Source organism: Cricetulus griseus, chromosome 6, assembly GCF_003668045.3.
Source record: "Cricetulus griseus strain 17A/GY chromosome 6, alternate assembly CriGri-PICRH-1.0, whole genome shotgun sequence".
Taxonomy (NCBI): Eukaryota; Metazoa; Chordata; class Mammalia; order Rodentia; family Cricetidae; genus Cricetulus; species Cricetulus griseus.
In genome coordinates this window covers 115,636,144-115,658,620 of record NC_048599.1, presented here as the reverse complement: position 1 = coordinate 115,658,620, position 22,477 = coordinate 115,636,144, and the positions used below count along the sequence as shown (strand labels likewise).

The window sequence follows — 22,477 nt, the reverse complement described above, 5'->3', positions numbered from 1 at the left end:
ATGTGTTTGTATTTGGAGACAGGGTCTCACCATGTAACTCTGGCTGGCCTGGAAATCACTATGTAGACCAGGCTGGTTGGTCTCTATGAATTAGAGGCCAGGCTGCCTCTGTATCCCAAATGCCAGAATTAAAGTTGTGAGCTACCACAGCTGCTATGTCTTGAATCTTAATAGTTTTAAAATACTTATGTAGTAGGAAGTCAGTCAAAGTTACTGTGGTTCATAATTTCTTAATTGTATGTCAAAGAAATAAATAACAAAGATACTACATTTTAAAGAAAAGAACAGCATGGTGTAGATGTCAATTCTACCAAATCACTACAGTATTGGAAGAAAATATCAGTTGTCAGCTCACACTGGCTCCAAGTACTCACTGTCCTCATATCCTGTTGCCTCAGTGTTTAGTTAACAACAGGTTTTTGCAAATATAAAGAATTTTAACCATGCTGGGAAAACCTCAAGTAGTCAAAGATTTAAGTAGAATTACTGATTCTTTTATATATACATGCACTTCTCATATAGCACACATATACCTTTTTAAGAGAGAAGCTAATGAAAATGAGAAGGCATTACTAGTTCAGTACTTGACAATACCCCTAGACTGCTAAATCAATTTTCAAAACTGATTTACAAAGGGTATAGAGCTGACTTGAGAGATGAGGGAATTGGATGGTTAAAGAAAAATAATTGCAGTGGGCAGAAGAGGGGACAATGAACAGTGCCTCTGAAATTAGGGACAATGCACAATGCCTCTAAAAATATGCACTCAATATTAAATTCACAAAACCATATCTCTGTGAGACTCCTCACAGCTAATTTGTTAAGAGTTAATGAAGTGTTGGGCAACTAAGATCCAGCTCCACCTCTGTCTGTGTTTCTCTGTGACAGATAAAAGGGGAACATAGTTTTATATACAGATATTTTCATCCAAATGTCTTTGCTATCTTTTAAAGGAGTTGTGTTTCAAATGCTTTAAGGACCTCAAAAAGGATTGTCTATAAGATATTATCCAGGCCTTTACATAAAATATTTACAAATAAATTTTAGAAATTTTGCAATCAGTTTTACATATTACATAAAATAATGAATGAAGTGTTTGATTCACTCTTGAGTTAGTAAATTGAACAGATGCCATGGCCAGGACTTTACTGTGGAATGAAGGAGGTTGGTAGGCGTTCACAGGAGTGTCATGTTTCAGGAGTGTGGAACAAATAAGGAAGAGTATTGTCTTACAAGTATCCGAAATCATGAATAGTTTCATGTAGGTGCCATCCCAGGGGAAGATCTATTAATATCCTGGGGGACACTGATGGTTTCCATTTGAGAAAGACAGTGTTAGTTTTTCAAGTCTCTTTTTATTCAGAGGGAACTGGCTAGTACAAGGGGGGGGGGGTAAGTCTGATGTTCCTACTTATTTCTGTGATTAACTGTTCATTGATTGGGGGACTACCATCTAGACATTAACTTGTGATAGATGATTCGGACACTGGATCATCTCTACATTACTAGCTAAGATCTTGAAACTGAGAAATCCAAGGACCCTTTGTAAATGTGGATGCTTTGATTTCAGTGCCACTTAGATTAGAAAATAATATTTAGATTTTACAGAATTTCTTAGTGGTTTTGGTGGGAGCAGTACTTGAAATCCAGCCAGGGATTTTCTGTCTGCTGGTGGGTAGTATCACAAGATCAGTCTTAGTACTGTTCTCTGTGCCTACCTCAAGGTCTGCAATGATAGATGACTCTTTAATTCACTCATCTTTTGACTATAGGAAAGATGGGGGTGTCTTCATATAATATGTCGTCAGAATGGGGGTATCTTGCCTAGTGCCTTGATTCAATTAGGACCCAGGGTGTTAATGACTTTAGTGCCTTGGATGATACTCTGTTGTTATAGGAGACAGTGTAAAGTATCATTAGTGAAAAACTAGTATAGGTCATTGAAGGAAACAGACGGAGGAAGCCTGTGCTATGTCTTCAGATGAGAACAATCTCAGTATTAAATGAGAAGACGTATTAAAGAACACACAGAGAGATGAGCAAGATCTTAGAGGTGACCAGGAGGCCTGGAGATGGAAGCATTGGACAGGAGGGGCCATGCTCTCCACTAAGCCTGGAAGAGAACCTGCAGTGCCTGCAAATGTGAAACCAGCATGTGGAGACTTCATTGGCTGAACAGAAAGGCTGACCGCTCTTTCTTCACTGTCAGCACCACCGTCATAGTAACTGTCATATAGCTTCTCCTGTGGTAATGAAGCAGGCAGCTAGGAGTAAGCACACAACAGATGCAGGTGTATAGATGAGGCCGAATGGCTCTTGCCTCAAAGCACAGTGAACCTTGACACACACACGTGGTGAATTCACGGCCTGTACCAGTAGGGGAAAGAAGAGAGTGTAAGACAGAGTATGGTTTCCAGGCCTGCTGACTGGCTGATTATGCAACACGCAGGGGATGAGGAATACTATGAACACATTATGCTAATAAGTAGAGCCTGGAAGGAGCCAAGAGAACACCCTCCCTTCTGGAAGGCACCTCGGTGTCGGGTGTGGAGGAGTGCATAGTCTGTACCAGAGCGAGTTGTAGGAAAAAGAAGTATTTTTAGGAAAGAACTACATTGCAGTTGAAGCCTGGTGAGTATTCTTAGTAACCCAGAGGTGGGGAGTATTCTGGGTAACAGATGAACAGCTCATAAAGAATGTTTGTAAAGCACAATGAAACTTCCATGGGGCACAGTTGGAAAGGGTCGGGAGGCGTGGCACTCCGGCCATCAGAGAGGATTTAATGAGGGCGAGAGAGTAGGCACCCACAGGAGGTGAAGTCTGCCCTGATTTTAGGACCAGCACCAGCCTTTGAAGCTGAGACCCAACCAAGTGCAGCTATTCCTGCTTGTCAGGAGAGGAGGGAGTGGAGGCTTCTAATGCTGTATACTTCTGGAAGCCAGAGCAAGAACGGTAGCCTTGTACACAGTTGAACAGAATTCCTGATGTTGCCATTTGAAAGGAACACGAAAATCATTTTAAGGAGGAAGAGGAGGAACTCAAAGCTGGAAGTTTAGGCATAGGTGCAAACCTGAAGAGGAAGGGGAACAGGAGGAAAGAGATTTCAGGCCACATGAACTTCTAAGAACAGATGAATACGTTTAAAAGAGGCAGGGCTAGAAATCTCAGAAATAGAAAATATTTTCTTTAGGGCAAACCCAGTGCATGAACTAAAACCTAAACAAGACACTGTTGATTTAATACTAAGGAATTCTTCTTGGCTACAGCTCAGGAAAACAAAACGGGGGGGGGGGGGAGATATCTTAACTATATTGTAGACCCAATATGTGAATCAGTTTTCCATCTGAATGGAACAAATAGCCCGGATAAAGCTATTACACTGCATTGTTGAGCTGAACTAGAAAGGAAGGATGGATTACAGAAACTGAAATGACAGTCCTCCGCTGAGAAGTAAAACTGACCTCCTCCGTGCATTGAGGGCTTGGTGCCCCTGCTGGTGGTGCTATATTGGGAGGTTCTGGAAAGTTGAGGTGGAACCTCACAGCAGGAAATAGGTCATTGGTATTATCCTTGACCCTCCTTTGTTCCTTTTCTCTGCTTTCTGGCTACTATTTTGTCTTGCTCCTCCCCACCGTGATGGACTGACACCTGAAATCATGAGCTTGTTGCTATCTGCTGTCTGCTGTCTGCTGTCTGCTGTTTGCATATTTGTGCTGCTCAGAGTGGAGAGTCTGAGGGCTAGAGCTTTACCACAGGGTGATGTGAGGCCTGTTTTCCATAGAAGACGAGCGGGACTGTGGTAGCAATAAGGGAAATCTTTCCTCTGAGAGTTTGGTACTTGTGAATATGGAAAACCTAAATGGCGAGTACACTTAGGAAGTAAATGTTGGTTATTGAGGAAATAAAAATTAGAGCATAAGCCAGGTAGACTCCCAAAAAGGATGAGAGATACCAAATCCAATGCAGTCAGTGGGAGTATTGAGACTACCTATATGATGGCTGAGGTGGAAGTTCAGCTACTTTGAAGGATAATCCAGCAGCCATTAGGAAATAAAATTGATGATGTGTATACCTTTAAATGTAGAAATAACCCTTCTTATCTGCTCTGGAGAAGTCTGGTTTGTATGCACAAGGTTTAATCAAGAATGTTTGTTTTACAGAATGCTTGTAATAGCATAAGCAATTAGAAACAACTTGTGGGTCCATCATGATGAGAACATAAACATGTGTGTGTTATCATAAAGTGGAGTATTATTGATCAATGAAAATTAATGAGCAAGAGCTACCCACACTGATATTGATAACTCAGACTCTTATTACATTAAGAGCGATCTGCAAAGGGACTGTATAGTATGCCATTTACATAAATATAAATATGTAGAAGCAATAACATATTCATGAAAATAATATACATCAGATCCAAGATACTGATTTCTTCTAAGAGGGGTGAAGAGAGAAGAGTAGGATCCTGGAGAAGGAAACCCAGGGCTGTCGCTATACTTTAATGTAAGATACCATTTTTCCTCTTAAGACACCTGAAACAGATAATAGCATAACAGTGAGGCTTGCTATAAGTGACCTGTTACTTGCTTTCACAGTAGCTGACTGCTTTATTATCTGTACTTTCCCCCATGTACCTGAAGTATGTCACAATATTCAGAAACTAAGTGAAAGAAACTTCTATCGCTGTGAAAAAGGAGCCAACATGAGACCGGCCAAGGTGGGGCCCCTGGAGTGTTTTCTGGAGTGATTTATCATAGGCAAGTGCCCGTACAGAGGGAAGGAGCAGCAGGAAAGACAGGAAGGGTATCCACCTCTGTGCAGATTGATAAAGCCGTAGCCACACCCAGAAGGAAACCTCTCTGGCTCCAGCCTTTCTAGGACTTTATAGTCAGCAGCCACAGAAGGCCCAGCCAGAGGGTGTGACTGTGAGCAGGAGAGGTTCTTGTTGTCTTGGTAGCTCCTAAGTGAGCTAGGGCAGTGAACCCTTCTCCTTGAACTGGGCAGGCCTGTCCACTGTCATCATGAGATGCAGCATCATTTCTATTGTCCTGATGCTCCCTCAGTCTTTATGGATGGATTTATGACTGCAGTGACATTAAGTTGAAGAGTCTGATGTTCTCTCCATCGTTATCGATGTATTTATGACAGTGATGACGTTAAGATAAAGAGCCTTGCAATGCATACACAGATTAGCTTTTAGAGCATATTGGTCCCTTCACTGTCTTTATAAGGCTGTGGCTTTATTGGCTGGACTAAATGATATAACAGCCTAATTATCTTAATGAGTGTTATTTTAGATTCCATTGGATGTGTTTTGTATGACTACATAAGGCTATCTTCCTCATCACTCAGTCACAGAAAGCAATAGGGACAGAATTATCAAATACTTATAACCTGCTTGTCCATTTGGGTGCCAGTTACATATGGTGCTTGACTTGTGTTCTGTAGAAATAATATTTATCGTTAAATAAGACAAGTATATACTTTATCTGAAAGTACCCAGAGTTATTAGGTACCAGTTGCTGATCCATGCTGTCCAACTCCCTGGTACTCTGCCTTTGGCACTGTGATGATGTCCTGCTAATGAGAACTATGGACGCATAAGTAGGGTGGTTTTGATAAATTAGTGAGTAATTGTGTGGACTCTGGGACTGGTAGAGATATAATATAGACTTTATTCTATTCATTAAGATGTTAAAGTAATATCCCAACTTTTACGTTGACACCCCAGAGTTCCAGCAGGGATACAGGGGCCTCCCAAGCACTTCACACCTGTGGACATTTCTGAGGTGGTTTGGTATTCCTAGTGACACCCATACCAATGCTCCTAATTAAGCAGAAAAGGAGTTCAGTTAGTGTTTATTAATGACTTTTCACACGTATGGCAACGACTGGAGAGCACAGCTTCCAGAACAGTTTATAAACTCCCCCAACAAACTTGGTCACATAGTGTTGATGCAGCCCCCAGGCCTAGACACACAGCTTGCATGGAGGTGGTTTCTGTGTGAGGAACTTGACCTTGAGACCTGATTCAGGAAGTACTGCAGGTAGGCGGAGGCAAGGCGAGGGAGAAGAGGAGACTCCTGGTTCCTGGAGCCAGTCTGCAGGTGAGCTTGTGGGTCACTGTCTGGCCCAAGTATGTCTTAGGCCAGGGCAAAGTCAGTTGCCTCTGGCTATGAGTACAGAATTATGAGAAACTATGTCTTGTCCCTAACTCCAAGTAGAAATTTTCTCTACAGTCCCTTGAAAGGTTGTTTCAGAAGTCATAGAAGATGCCACACACATGATTTAAAAATCTACCATGATGGAATGTTTTTCTATAAAAGGAACTTTCTTTTTTTCATGGCTGTGTTCTTATTTGAAATCTTACTCCAGTGTGGTAACTTGGATGGCCCTAAATGGAAATCAGCATGCCAGCCCCCAATCCCTATTTGTCATCAAGAGCAGGGTACAAAAAAAAAAAAAAAAAAAACGATGTTAACAGATATTTGGGGATCTGGGAATGATCCCTTCCTGGACTAAGTTGATACAACTAGCCAAGTACTGTGAAGAGAGGTGTATCTAATAAATAGTGGAATAAAATATATAAGAGAATAGACACGACACAGACACAGACACACAGACACACAGACACACACACACACACACACAGACACACACACACACACACACACACACACACACACACCCCAAAACATTGTGAGGTGAGCATGGTGCCAATTCCTAAGCTTATTTAGCTTGATACAGAGTAGCAAGGCATGTGCCCATCTGGTCTTCACTGCCCCACACCCCCATTGTAGTCCTTGTGCTGCACTGTTAACTAGCTGCTGTTCATGTTACCTTATCCAATGAGCTTGTAACACCGAGTTCACTGGGAAAGAACCTTAGCATCAGAGTGATGAGCACTTAGCATCACCTCTTAACTATTCTAGTGCTGTGTCCTTTTGCGCACAGAAACTATTATTTTCCTTGGGCGCATCTGTTGATACTTGGGGTTGGTTCCTGAGCTGTTGGTGTTCTGTTGAAAAAGTTCTTGCCAAGTTTCTGTGTTTCAGGATTTAAATTTGGATCTTTGATCCCTTTTAGATTGATTGTTGTACAAGGTGAGAAAGATAAGACTCTAACTTCGTTCTTTTGTAGGGAGAAAGCCCATTTTGCCAGCACCATTTGTTAGTCTATCCCTCCTCCGCAAAGTGTATTTTTTTTAAATCTTGTCAGAAATTACATGGATATAGCTTTGCTGTTTTATTTCCAGTTCTTCTGTTCTATCCCATTGGTTTACCCATCAACTTTTATGCCAGTACCAGGCTGTCTTCATCACTATAGCTCTATAGTATGATTTGAGTGTGGGAATTATGATGTCACCAGTATTGTTCTTACTCCTTAGGGTTACTTTGGTTGTTTGTGGTCTTTTGTGGTTTTATATAAATTCTTATATCATTTTTTCTAAACCTTTGAAATATGACATGGACATTTTAATGGTATTGTGTTAATTCTGTAAATTAATTTTGGTAGCACAGATATTTTCATAATATTAATTTCCCCTATCTAGAAACATGGATTTTTTTTTTCTGTTGTCTGGTATCTTCTGTGATTTCAAAAGGTCTTTCCCATCTTTGATTAGATATATTTTTAAGAACTTAATTTTAACTGGGTTATGGTGGCACTTGAATTTAATCCCAGCACTTGAGAGTCTGAGGCAAGAGTAGAATCTCTGTGAGTTCCAGGCCAAGCAAGGCCACCTAAAGAGATAGTGAAACTGTGTCTCCACTTTACCCCACCCCACCCCTAACACACACACATGCATGCATGCACACAAAACCCCTAAACTTTGGAGGAAGTTCAAAGAGCATAGTTACCAGGCAGCCCACAGGACGGGAGAAACCTTCACCTGCTATACTGCAGACAAGGGGCTGACATCCAAAATTTACGAAGATTCCAGGAATTAAATACCAAGAAAATAAAACCAAATAGACAGTTTTTAAAAATAAAATGACCACCGTGTTCAGTATTTCTAGCCATCAGGGAAATACAAATTAAAACTATTTTAGATTCTACCTCATACACCCCTATCAAAATGGCCATCATCAGCAAATTTGACAGCAAATCTTAGAGAGGATATGGAGAGAAAGGAACCCTTATCCAGTGTTGGTGGGAATGCAAATTAATACAGCCATTGTGGAAATTGATTTGGAGATTTCATCCAAAACAAAACAAAAACTCCTAAAAATAGAACTACTGTGTGACCCAGCCAGGCATCTACCCAGGGAACTCCATACTCTACTATAGAGATATTTGTACCCTTGTTCACTGCTGTTTTATTCGTAAAAAACTAAGAATTAGACTACCTAGTTGTCCATTAACAGATGAATGAATAATGAAAAAATTGTGTGTTGGTACTAGTCTGCTGTAAATAAAAATGAAATTTAAAATTTCCAGGAAAATGGATGAGCTTAGAATATATCATATTAAGCAAGGTCACACAATTGCAAAAGGAAAAAAAACTTAGCATGTTCTCTGTCATGCAGAATGTAGACAAGAATCTATGTATATATAAATGCATGCACATGTGGGTACTGTACACATGAATAAGGAAAATAAAAAACGCTAAATATGAGGATGTGGAAGGGCTGAAAGCAGGCAATAGATACAAGTTATAAAAGAATATTAAAGATAATTGTTTTTCTAGTTCTAATTCTGTCATGATTTATTTTAGTGGTGGATAAGTGCATAAATATATTTAATACTGAATAAAGTTTGAATGAGAATCTCTAGCTACCATTCTAAGTTTCTGTTCCAACTGTGTAGAAATTCAGTGAGTTGTATGTAGACCTTAGATCTGGTTAATTTGTGTGTGTGTGTGTGTGTGTGTGTGTGTGTGTGTGTGTGTGTGTTTAATATTCAAGTTTTTATAATAAAGGCTACAAAAATTAAATGTACATATAAGTAGTTTGAGAATAGTCCATGAAATTTACAAAGCCAATGCTGTCAAGTAGTCAGTAGTCATTGCAAAGAATTTACAGACTTAAGTAAATTTTATGGCATACAAATATTAACATAGTCCTAACTATTCCCTTACTGTTCATGTGCCTGCTATTTCAAATCAGTACTCTTCATCAAATTAAACTGCTTGCAGTTGGATAGACATGTGGGAAGAAGTTATTATGGTGCACAAGACCTTGGTGTATTTTTGCAGACGCTAACAGTAACTTTAAAGTTTTAGTAAGTAATGTGTCTGATCTCCGGTGTCTGATAGCATGATATGCTCCCTGTTCATCAAGTCCACTCAAGCTAACAAAGAGAAGCACTTATAAAATACAATTACTTAATAATCAAACTGGTTTGCTTTTCTGATGTAGCATAAAGAATATTTCTCTAGATATCTTTCCCACTTCCCCGTATAAGTTCAGAGTCCATGGTACAGCATATCCTTTTTATTTGCTGTTTCCTTTGGCAGAGTAGCAATATAAATACATTTTGAGGAAAGCAATCTTTTTTGGTTATGTTATAGAATGAATACAGCTGGATACTTACAGTGGGGTTCATATATTTCCATGGTGCAGTGACTTATATCGAACATGGTACTGTGATCCCCATCATGGAGATTTGTGGTTTTAGTGCGGTCCTGATATGCAGGAAGCAGGAGAGATATAAAAATTAGCCATTGAGGAGAAGGAGCTCTGGATGGTTGGTGTATTTACATGTAAACATCAGGTAAGGTGTCTGCACACCCTTAGTTTAATATAGCACTCTGTAAAAGTACTGGCTAAAACTTTGACTAGAATTGAAAACAAAGGACACATAGGTATCTACATGTTTTCATTTCCAAATGAGCTGATAACGCAGACACCCACATGTCCATAGGTAATTGTTCATACCCTTCAGGACCCGAACTGCACATGCCTCACTGTAGCTCTATGTGATGGGTATGTTCCTGTGTTTCCTGTGACAAACATGAGTTCTTATTTTTCTGAGCAGCAAACCTGGTCACCTTATATGCCTTTTATCTCCTTGAATCACAGGAGCTTCAGTTTCAACGACTCACCCGAGAACTGGAAGTGGAAAGGCAGATTGTTGCCAGTCAGCTAGAAAGATGTAGGCTTGGAGCAGAATCGCCAAGCATCGCCAGCACCAGGTACAGGGCCAGTGGCTCTATCTTTATGCACCCAAATTACTTGTCTCAGTAAGTTAGCGGGGCTGCAGTGGCCAATCCTGGAGAATGCTGTTCCTATTAACTTCCATTCAGAATCTGACACCAAACGTGTATTTATTTTGCTTGTGGGAAGCTGCTGACAGTATTGATTGTTCTTCAGTCCTGTGCTGAGGTGTGTGATACAGCACTGGTAAGCTCATGCAGCAAGAAAGGGCTGCTGCCTTCAAAGGCGTGACGTCTTGCATGCACAACATTGATGGACACATCACAGTCAATGGCTAGCTGTCTGGTAAAGAGTTGGCTGGTGCTTGGGCAACATGGCATTGTCTCTTAAAACTAACAAATATTTCTAAGTGGTATGGTCGAGTTGGCTTTTAGAAATGCCTTCAATTTCAGTTTTTCTAAAATCTGTGAAACTGCTCCAAACAACAATTACAATGAAATAATCCAAAGTGTTCAAATATGGTAAGTATAAAATGGTCATATTTTTAAGGTCACAATTTTTTTTATTTAAATGGCCACTTCTACTCTTTAAAAAGATCATTATTGTGTAAATTACTACCTTATACTGCATGTGTTAATCACTGCTTATTTGTATATCTGTTTCTTAAAAGTTGCATATCGCTAGACACATACATTTATTTTTTTTAAAGTTTGCATTTTTAAGGTTGGTATATGGGACCTGCACACTACAACCCCACATCACATCAGTTATCTCTAACTACTGACTTACTCTCCTCAGTTTCTTCTGTAGCTCATTGGAGACGTCTTTTTGCTGAATAAGATGCTGCCTGCAGCTTTTCTTTTCTAGTTAGCGGTTGGTGTGATTTGTAAACTCTTAGACTTCATTTACATGAATGTTTCAAGCTCAACCTTGACAGGTGTGTATGCTGCTGTGTTTCAAACATAAAGCATACAAAAAAGTCCGTTGGACTGCTGAAAGTGTAAATGTAGTTAGTCATATTTTTTTGTAAATATCTGGGAAGTTTTTTTTTTTCCTTTTTCCCTTTTTAAAACTTGTTTATTTTGTGTATGTGAGTGTGTATGTGTGTGAGTGCTCAGGCCATGGAGTGCACATGTAGAAGTCAGAACAGTTCACAGGAGTTGGTTCTCTCCCTCTTCCATGTGTGTCCCAGGGGTCAAATTCAGGTCATTAGTCACCCAATAGCCATCTTGTTAGCCTAGGAAGTCTTTTATACTAAGACTACATAAGCAAGGTATAATATTATAAAAACTATAATATATATTCATATGGTATATGATATACAGTATATATTACAACATTATAAATTGTGCCTTTTGGTAACTAGTGAAACAATTTACCAAAGAAAGGGACATTATAAAAGCAAAAATAATCTGTGATTCTACTCAATAGTTTTTTTTTTTTTTTAAGTGTCAATAGTTTTAGCATTAAAAAGGGAAATCTACAGATTCAGGAATATGATGCTCTGTGTGTGTTCATAAAGGATGGGCCAGATGAATAGAAAAATAGGATTTTATATTAGTAAGAAAATTAATCCAGTATGAGAGGGACTGGGCAGAATGTGTGGTCCTGGCAATAGCAGACTCAGAAAAATTAGATTTATCCTGCTAAACTTCTAAAAATAATTTCCATATCAATAATAAAAGTTGATGTCTAAATAAAATGAAAAATAAACAAACAAATAAAACCACTAAGTTTTGAGCTGCCTGTGTAGGAGGCTTGGGAATTATCAGACCCTGAGATAAGAACTGGAGTTGTGTTTAATTTCCATGCTGGAACCAAGGAATAAAGACTTGGGTATGAACAAGTTAGTACATTTGAATTGGATTACCTCATTAAGTTGTACCCTAAAGGGCTACACACAAGGCAAACACCATACTCATACTGTGTGTGGATTTGGATTGTAGTGAAACTGCCCACATTATTCAGGAATCCCCATCTTTGTAACGTTCACCTCTAGGGATGAGCTCACAGTCAGATTTTGTAAAGCATAAACCCCCCAGAAGAATGTGATTTTCCAGTGTATACCCGTTCACAGGAGCATCCACTTGCGATATCCCCTTCATATGAGCATAGGAGCCCTGATGAGAGGTCACAGCACACAAAAGCAGCACAGACACAAGAAGGGATGCATGGGGGAGGGGCAGTTTTACATGCTACACTACATTCTGATTTGGTAAAGGTTTGCATTAAGATTTTTCTTGAGGGGGAAAAAAAAAACTTGACAATGGCTAAAAAATCAGCATGCAGAAAAACAGAGTCAGTTCCCAGCTCTCCAAACCCAAAGCCACTGCATTAGGTTTCCATACAATCTCTCAAATGGACCTTAGTTTTAGGTGTCCCTCCCCCTCCCTCTGATTCTCTCATTACCGTCCCCCCTCTTTGTCTATCCATAGCTATCTATTCTATTTCCCCTTCCAAGGGAGATCCATTTCCCCTCTGCCTCCCCTGCTCCCCTCCTACGGCCAGCACCTATGAGATCCTCACTCTCTACCTCACCTCTGTGGTTATACAGATTGTAGCTTGCTTATCAATGGCTTACCAGCTAATGCCCACATATACTGGAATACATACCGTATTTGTCTTTCTGGGTCTGAGTTATCTCACTCAAAATGATTTTTTCCCAGTTCCATGCATTTACCCACAAATTTAATTTTTAATGGTAGAGTAATATTTTACCATTGTGCAAAAGTGTACCACATTTTACTTACCCATTTATCTATTAATGGACATCTAGGTTGTTTCCATTTTGTGGTTAGGATGAGTAGAGCAGCAATGATCAAGCCTGAGCAAGTGTCTTTGTGGTAGGATTTGAAGTATCCTTTGGTTATATGACCAAGAATGTTATAGCTGGATCTGGAGGTGGATCGATTCCCATCTTCCTGAGGAACCACCAAACTGATTTGCATGGTGTCTGTGCAAAGATCACACCCCCACCAGCAGTGGAGAAGTGTTCTTACTTCACATCCTCACCAGTATGAGTTGTCATTTGTGTTATTGATCTTAACCATTCTGATGTGTATAAGATAAAATTTCAAAGTAATTGTGACTTGCATTTCCCTGATGACTAAAAATGTTTAACATTTAAGTGTTTCTCAACCATTTGAGTTTCTTCTTTTGAGAATTCCATTTAACTTTTTACCCCATTTTTAGATTGGGTTATTTGTTTTCTTGATATCTAGTTGTTTTTTTTTTTTTACTTCTTTATATTTTTTGGGTATTAGTCCTCAGTTGGATGTGTAGCTGGTAAAAATTTTTCCATTCTGTAGGCTGCCACTTTGTCCAAATGACATGTCCTTTGCAATGCAGAAGTTTTTCAGTTATGTGAGGTCCTATTTATTAATTGTTGTTCTTAGTGCTTGTGCTATTAGTGTTCTGTTTAGAAAATCTTTCCCCATGCTAATGATTAACACTTGAAGTTGTTCTTTATTGAATTCATGTGAGAAAAGATCATAAACAGTATTTTGGAACAACCCCAATTGAAGATAGCAATACCTTTTTAAAGAAGGGAAGAAGTTACCAAGAGCTAAGCTTTGGCCAAATCTGTAAAATTGTGTTTAACAGAGCCATCTGGATCAAACATGACAAAATGCTAACATCTGTTGAGTGAGGGTGTATTTGTTATATGCATGGCTAGTAAAGTTTAATTTTTAAAGTATTAATTAAGACTATATAATTGAATGATATAATTAAATAGATTTGCTTTAAAATCTATAAAATACATATTGTGGGTAATAGTATAATTACTATAAATTATTTTTATTTTCTATTTTCTGTGTGTTTCATGTTTGCTTCTTACTGCCTAATGTCAAAGACATCATATCACCAGGGCTTCATTCAGTCACACAGGTAAAGCTGGCCGTTGGTTGTGGGGAACCTCATTTAGAGAGCCATAGAATGCTGTGATGGTGGATTCAAAACAGAATGAGAAGGAACTAGGCAGCCAAACAAACGTGTTACACGATCTGTAGAGTTACAACTAGGGACAAGGTTCTCCATTCCCTACACTCACTCCAGTCTCTTCCTAGATCAGATTCCCTTGTATTCCTGATGGCCCAACTAAATGCCTCACCCCTCTCCACAGCCTTTCCCAGGTTCCTGAGGCAAGCCATTTGCCTTCAAACAAATTCATAGCTGTTTCTTTGTGCCTGTGTTAGTTCACTGAGGTGTGAGGCCCAACCATTGCACAGCAGTGGCTCAGCAAGCCAGCTCCCACCCAAATGCTTGTTAAGCACATAATGGTCCTTCCTGAGGAATAGCAGCTTTGGAGTTCATCAGAGAATGCTTTGCAAGTTGCGTGCATGGTGTCCTTGGCCTTTGCCTTCTGCACATCTTAAGGGTGCTTTCCAGAGGAACCACAAATGTGGTAGACATAGCCGCTGACCTCCAAGGCCAGCATTGCTGCACACCAGCCAGGAGCCATTTAAAGAAGGCTGCTAAGAAAGAGAATAGCTGTATTCTGTTTGTCGTGTCAGACACACTCCTGCTGCCTTCTGGCCCCTCACTGCCTGTCCACTGTGGAACCAAAGCATAAAGATATACGTAGAAATTAGTTCTGAGACCCACATCCCCTTTTGCTGTCAGCCGCCGGATATGTTCAAAGATTTTTAGTTGTCAGTGAAGATACAGTAATCTGTTAGATTGTCTAACATTTTGTCTTCTAAAGATGCTGCAAAAGGAAATTTTTTAAAAAGCATGTTTTATTGACTTTTCAGTTGCCCACATTTTTTGCCATCTCTGTTCTCTGCATAAAAACGAGCTAGCACAATAAGGTCTTTCCTAGGGATACTGTTCTAACAGTGAACAGCTGAGTTCCCTCATACCTGAGTTTCACCTGCTGTGTGCCCCTTTGAGGATTTTAAAACAATCTCATGTGAAATTGGTCAGATTTTCCTCTTAGTTACCCCAGAAGTGTTCCAAATAAGGCAGCGAAAAGCTAATTTTATATGATTTTCCACTTGCTTCATTTCTGGCATCCTAATACATATAAACTAGCAGTATTGATACCTTTATAATGCTCCTGGTGTGGACTTTATGGCATCTATATGCAGAAATGATCTATGATACTAGACATCATCACCGCAACCGTGAAAAGCCCTGAAAGTGGGTGAAGGTACTCATTCTGAGTACACTGTAGCTGTCTAGTTAATATTTCATCTCATCCAAACACATTTGAAGCATCTTTGAAAATACAAAAGCTAAAAATAAAGTGTGAGGATTAGGGGAAGTGGAGGTAAAATTTAGAAAGATAAGATGAAGCCAAGATTAAAATGGAACAACAGCAACACAATGTACATGCAGCATACTTTGCATTGCTGAGGTTGAGAGATGCTTTTGCCCTGAGCTTCCCAGCAGCCATGCTGGAGACAGAAGCAGTCCTGATGTTAAGTGTGCACAGGATTGGAAACAAACCTGGCTAACAAATGTCACAATGTTAGCGTGTAAGGGAAATGAACCAGGCTGCTCAGGAGCATCCTCCAGTCCTGGGTACCAAGACTTCAGTGATTTCTCCTGTGTGATCGCATCAGGAGAGCACTGTTTGACCCACAGTGGTCTCTGCCAAGAAATTGCACAAACAAGCTTGTAGGGCCATTCCTCATTGCTAAATGGACTATAGATAGATGAAATGGCACCTTTGCTAAAAGTAATTCCCCTGGGGGCCAATTCTGACATCAAGCTTGGCTCAGGGTGATATTTAGCACATGAAGATAGATGAATTGCTTTCAGGTCCGCTAAGCAGGCAGCCTACCATGACTATTTCTGTCTGCATAGTTTTTGAGAGTCATGGACAATGAGGGATGCTGAGATGTGAGGTGTCCTGTGTTGCAGTTCATTGCACAGGTGTGTTATATGTGCCTTACTGACAGAAACAGCTCCCAGGAAGCACTGCAGTCTCTCAGCACAGCATGCCGTGAGAAAGCCTCACAGCACACAGGAGCCACACGGAGAAAGAAAGTGTCCTGTAAATTTTCACTTCCAGATTTTGAGGAACATGGGATTTGGTCCATTTCTCCCGTGGCATCAATGGAGGATTGTGCTCATAGTAGCCGAGTTTAGGTTTAACTGACTAAAGTAGCAGTAGAAACACCTGGTACTTACCACAGGACTCTGCCACCTGGACTCTGTGCCCATCTGCTCACCCTGGAACCTGCTCTCCTTTGTTCCCAAGAGCATGGAAAGGGGTGGAGGGAATTGGGTAACCAAGACCATATTCTCAGTGTGTATTTTATTGACTGGAGTTAAATAATGATCACCTTAGACAATTTGTAAAGTGCAAGAAAAAAATCCATAATTCTGCCACTCAGAGATAACTACTATATTTTAAAGTCAGGTGTATTGAAGTATAAATCGCAGCCAATCCACCCCTTTGTAGTACAGCTTTATGATTTCTAGCTGACACAATTGGTATGGAATTGTAAGGCCACCTCCACAATCCACCAAGATTATTTTCATCATCCTCCCCAAAATGAGACAACTACTTTTAAAACCTTACTACATTTCTTTCTCTTCAGTTTTTTTTCTTTTAACGAAGGTATTTCCTATGAGTAACTTTTCATCTTATTCTTCAAGTTACACTCTGATATGCCAGGCTTATTAGTTGAACAACTTTTAATGGTCCCCCAGTTGTCCAAGAAATCCCAGGGAAGCAATAGCCTGGAGCCCAGGGATGCTCATTTGGCAGCAGGTTGAGATTTCTGCAGCCTTCCAATGACAGGTGCACAGTGAGGGAAAGGTGGCCAGGGGAAATCCTGCCGATCAGCTGAAGAAAGCGGGCTTCAGGTGCTCAAGGTATGCCTGTGTTCACATCTCATTCAGTCAAGGAAATTGCACTAGTCGCTCATCTCACTGGGTCACAAAACTGGGCAAGAATAGGAAGTACAGTTAGGAGAGAAGCTAGTAATTGAAAATGTGAGTCTTAGAATCCTTAGGACCCCACTGGGCAGTGGTGGTGCACGCCTTTAATACCAGCACTCGAGAGGCAGAGGCAGGCAGATCTCTGTGAGTTCAAGACCAGCTTGGGCTATAATAGGTAGTTCCAGGACAGCCTCCATAGCCACAGGGAAACCCTGTCTCGAACCCCCCCCCCTCCAAAAAAAAAAAAATCCTTAGGACTCTTTAAGTTTTAGTGCAGGATTTGATAACTGTTTCTGGTAAGAGATATGAGTTTCTGTTGTCCAGAAACTTGCCTTAACTGCTGGTCTTTGTTTCTCAGTTACTCTAGATGAGTTTTTTTGTTTGTTTGGTTGGTTGGTTGCTTTTTTTGTTGTTGTTGTTGTTGTTGTTCTGTTTTTTGTTTTTGAGACAGCGTGAACAAGGTTCATCTCTGTGTAGCTTTGGAGCCTATCCTGGCACTCGCTCTAGAGACCAGGCTGGCCTCGAACTCACAGAGATCTGCCTGCCTCTGCCTCTCGAGTGCTGGATTAAAGGTGTGTGCCACCAACATCCGGCTATTCTTGATGAGTTTTAATTGGTGAAAGTGTATTTCTTTGCAAGCTATAGGTCTGTTTCTCATACTTTACCTTATAAATCACAACATTTTCATTGATGAAGATAAAAGTACTCAATTTGCATCTATATTGAAGTAAAAAAGAAACTAGTAGTTGCATACTATTGAATTTTATTTTCTCATGTGATGTCAGATGCACTTATAGAAAACACAGTGTTCTTCACTTCACTGTCTTAAAGCCTGCAGACAGACAATCCCTGTCCTTATACCTGCATACAGGAAAAGGAGGTGTGGGTGGCAGGGTTGACATTACTGACATAACAATCACCCCAAGATTATCTCTCTCATCTTACTTTAGAGTCCCAGTCAAGAACTCTTGATGGTTTCACAAAAGGTTGTGCAGCCTTGACTGTCTTCTTTTGCCACCTAGGGAAAGAACTGTTAGCTTTTAATGAAAAGAGTTGATTCCTCACAGCCACTGAAGCCCTTGGAAAAGTTTTGTGGTTTTGCATTTTATAGGTCATCAGGGTGCCCATCAGGCCTCCATTGATAACACTAAAAATTCTGAAAGTGTTTTGGGACTGATAGTAGCAGCAAAGCTTTCTTCATGGTTCAGATCTTTTTCAGTGAATATTTTTTTAAATCATTGTAAAAATAAACTGCCTCAAATAATGCCTTCTTTGAAATTGTCTTTGAAAAGATTGTCTGTTCCTTGACATTTATTACTTACTTAATTTACCACTTTGGGAAGATGTTTGAAAGTGTTCTGTCCCTTTGACATTTAGTGCTTTAGCCTTCAAAACTTGGAGGATTTTTATTATTGTTGCTAGATGATTGTTTTAATGAGATAATTTTATATAACCTTCAAATTTGTACTTTCACAGTACAGAGATGAGTGGGTTTTAGTACATTCATAAAGGTGTTCACCCGTTAGTGTTACTACCCCTCTCTTTCCTTCTCTCAATGCTGTGAGCTATTTCCTGTTGCTATGACTCCATTCTGGCTATTGTATATACATGCTGTTATACATTTGGTCCTTTGTACCTGGCACCTTTCACTTCATATGTTCAAAGTTCATCCATTTTGTATATAGCTTGCTTTTTCATTTACAAATAATATTGGATTATGTGAATATACCAATTTGTCCTTGTCATTCATTATTGGACATTGTGAAGGGTGCTGCCTTTGACTTTTATGGGAAAGCCCAAGGTATTTGCTTCAGCTGTTCTTGAGTCAGGGGCACTGGCAAGCCCAAGGGAGATTCCTTTGGGCCTATCTGTAAATCATCCTCCTGCTGTCTGAGGTTGTTGGACTTCTTTCCCTCCCCTAATTTCTGAAATGACAGTCCTTCTTTATTGTTGATTGCCATTTGTGCTTAGTAGGCCAGGCCAGGCCATTTCAGCGGTGTTGTACTTAGTACAGTACATTTCCTAGTCACTGGTGCCTCCCTTAATGGTCAAAGGTCAAAGCTCCCTGAGATCATTTCTAAATCAGACTAAATGAAGAACAAACTCTTTAATATTTGAATATAATTCAGAAACACTCTTTGGGATTTGAACAGTGAATATTTATCATGTAGACACTCTTAAGAGGAAATTGAGTAACACTGAATTTTTATGGCAGAACTCCTGTTCTAAGCAGGAGTTCACACTGGAAGAAAATAAGTTTGCCTGGTCTGGCTGGCCTCAGCTCTTCAGAAGTCATTTTTTCTGGGGCAGTTAGCTAAGCACCAGTTTTCCAGAAGGCATTTTTAATTACTACTTCTCATTGCCACTTAAGCCACAAGCACATTTTATCTAGGACATACATATCTAAGTGATGGCTGTTGCACACATTTTATTTAAACTTAGATCATGGAGACTCTGTAGGGCACAAGCCCAAGGGCATGTGGACAGTATTTCTAGATACCCATTTTAACTAAGAACACAAGGAAGTATTATTGGAATGGTAGGCCAAATATTTTTCATATGAGATAGAATCTGTTATGGATCTAGAACATTATACAGCAAAGCATTTTAATTGGCCTGTGTAACTATTGTAAGATGAATTCACCATCTCTGACACTGAGCATTTAAAAATGTTGAGTGGGTGATAGCTGGGAGAAGCCACAAATATAATTATTTGTAGTTAGCATCAAAGTTTCAGATTATTCTAATATTGTTCTAGTGTCTTTGATTAAATATGGAAGCAGCCCAGCTGTTTTAATTTTTTCTAATTAATGAAGAGGAAAATACCTGTTAAAAATTCAGAAATCCATGCATGTAAAGTATATGTACCATGCTATTATCTAATTTAAGAAACTGTTTTAATTAAGATAACATTATTTCATTTTCTGCAATTTTCATAATTCATATTCTATAATTACTAGTCCTAAATTATTTAACAGTAATGAGTTATTGAACCAAACTAAGAATTACATTGTTAGCATTCCCTTGTAATCATTAGGCTTTTTAAAATCTATATGTATATTTTTAAAGTATGTTCAAACAGACTACAAAATAGAAACTGTAGAACATCAGGGTGCTTCGTGGAAAAAAAATAAGTAATTACTTTCCCATATCAGAAGCACAACAGGAGAGTACTCTAAAGTCATCCTCTGTTGTTTTATGGATCTCACTATAAAGTTATCCATATTTGTAATCTTTAAGAAACACCAATAGCCCCAAATCAAGAGTGTGATGTGGCAAATGTGAATATTTATACCCAGAACTCAAAATTACTGTGAACTTTTTTATATTGGCATCCATTTTTTATTTAACAGAAAAAATACTGAGCACAGCAAGTTTCCTTTGCCCACTCTTTTCCCTATAGCCAGCCACTGGTGTGTTGTCTTCTAATGAACTTTGTGTACTTTTATATTGAAGATACTTCATATTCACATATGGATAGCATTTTCTGTTACTTTCTAAATATGCACATTTAGGGAGGTAGAGAGATGGTTCAGTGGTTAAGAACACTGGCTCTTCTTCCAGAGGACCCTTGTTCAATTCCCAGCACCCACATGGTAACTTACAGCCTTTGTAACTTCATTTTCTTGGGATCCAAATCACCTTCTGACCTCTTCAGGCACTAGACATTCATGGTATCCAGACGTACATGCAGCCTAAACACTCATACATATAAAATTGATTAACAAATACAAATAATATACTCTATGTAATTCTGCATTTGCCTTTTCTTCCTGAGATGTATCTACACTGGTACATATAGATTTTTGATTTTGCTATATTTTGCTTATATTTTGCTTATATTTGCTTGATTTTGCTTATATTTTTGATATTGCTATATCACAATATTAAGCTGTCAGCTCTTTTTTTAAGCTGAAATGAACATTCCTTTTTAATTTATTTTTTATTCTTAACATATAATATATCATATGTTTGTATGTTTCAGAGATGATGAGATTAGACTAATTGGTATAGTTGTCTGTCACTTAGGAACATACCATTTATTTTGGGACATATTGGACATATTCTCTACCAGCCGTTTACATATGCAATTAGTTTTTGTCAGCCAGAGTCAGCTACCCTCTTACCCACTGCTCTGCACATCTGTACATTGACTGCTTTGTACCACCCTGCCCCATACATTAGTGTGTTTATTATGTTGTGTGTGCATAACACACGTATGCACGTATGCACACGTTCAAGCACAACTTCCCCACATCCCAGGACATCTTTCAGGAACCGGCTCTTTCCTTCCATTCTGCGCACTGCAGTCATTGAACTGGAATCTTTAGGCTTGGCAGCAGTACTGCCTGAGACTTCTTGCTAGCTCAAATGTATTTTTAAAAGATGTTCCCTATATTTATAAAGTTTTATATTTCGTATTTGCATTCCCAGTTTATGTGGAATTGATTGTGTGTGTACAGAAGGCAGAGGAGAACATCACAGATATTCTGCTATCTCTTATGACAGTGTCTCACTAAACCTGGGGCTAGCCTGACGCAACAAATTTGTATGTCTCTTCTTAGAAATTTCCACTCTAGTAGAGCTGTCACTGTATAATACCATGCAAATATTGCAGTGCTTAACATGGCTGCAGACACTATATACTTCGTGGGAGTTCTGTGTTCAACAGATTATACTGGCTACCCAAACTACCCTCCTTATTATATCCCTGGGTGTAAAAAGTGTTTATTTATAGTAGCACAGTAGAGAAAAGAATAGCCATCCAGCTGCTCTTATGGGATTGGCAGTTGCATTAGGAGATATTTGGACTCATCTTATTATTGCTCAGTAGAGTTTGATTTCTGGTTTGGTTTGATTTGATTTTAATTATTATTGCACACCTAACATTAAGATGTCATTTCCCCTTAGCAATAGTATTTTTCACAGGGGTACCAATAAATAATTAGGCAAAACTTAAGCCCCTCCCCTCATACTACTTGAGTTGTATAAATACACTCAATATAGGACGTAAGCTTTTAAATCCCTGGCCTCCATCACTGTGCTTACCCACCTGAAACTGCAGTAGCCATTGTTGCTTCTGCTATTTAATCACAGCCATAGTACAGGAAGCTGTGTAAGTACTAGCTCAGAAATTCTGGAAGACAACCTTGAAAACCTTTAATGCAGCTATGCTGTCGATTGTTTTAGGGAGAAAATGTTACCATACCTTCATTGAATTACTTTGATCTTCATGAGCTAAAAGGTGGTTACCATTAAACTTAGCAGTCAGAGCAGAGTGATGTGTGTGGCAAAATGTTTCCTTAGCCCTTTAGAGAACTGCTCAACATTGCTCTAATGCAATGATTTTTGGAAAAGAAAATTGAAAGTGTGATTATCTTCCTAAAAGTGAGGGCCATCCATTAGCGCATCTTCAGCAGTTAGTCAACTTGCCATAAAGATGAACATGGCATGTCTGCCCGGGGGAAAAGAAAAACCCTGAT

At 39.3% G+C, this 22,477-nt stretch overlaps 1 protein-coding gene across 17 annotated transcripts in view; it reads left to right on the top strand.

Moving 5' to 3' along the window:
* The window catches only part of Pkp4 (plakophilin 4), a 215,106-nt gene that overhangs the window by 111,794 nt on the left and 80,835 nt on the right, over positions 1-22,477 (top strand). For 16 of the 17 annotated variants that reach the window (XM_035446069.1, XM_027420382.2, XM_027420390.2 and 13 more), the window contains one exon: positions 10,026-10,138. The exons of the other annotated variant lie outside the window; for it this stretch is intronic. In XM_035446069.1, the coding sequence (XP_035301960.1) occupies positions 10,026-10,138 (113 nt within the window). The remainder of the gene's footprint in view (positions 1-10,025; positions 10,139-22,477) is intronic. 17 annotated transcript variants of the gene reach the window in all.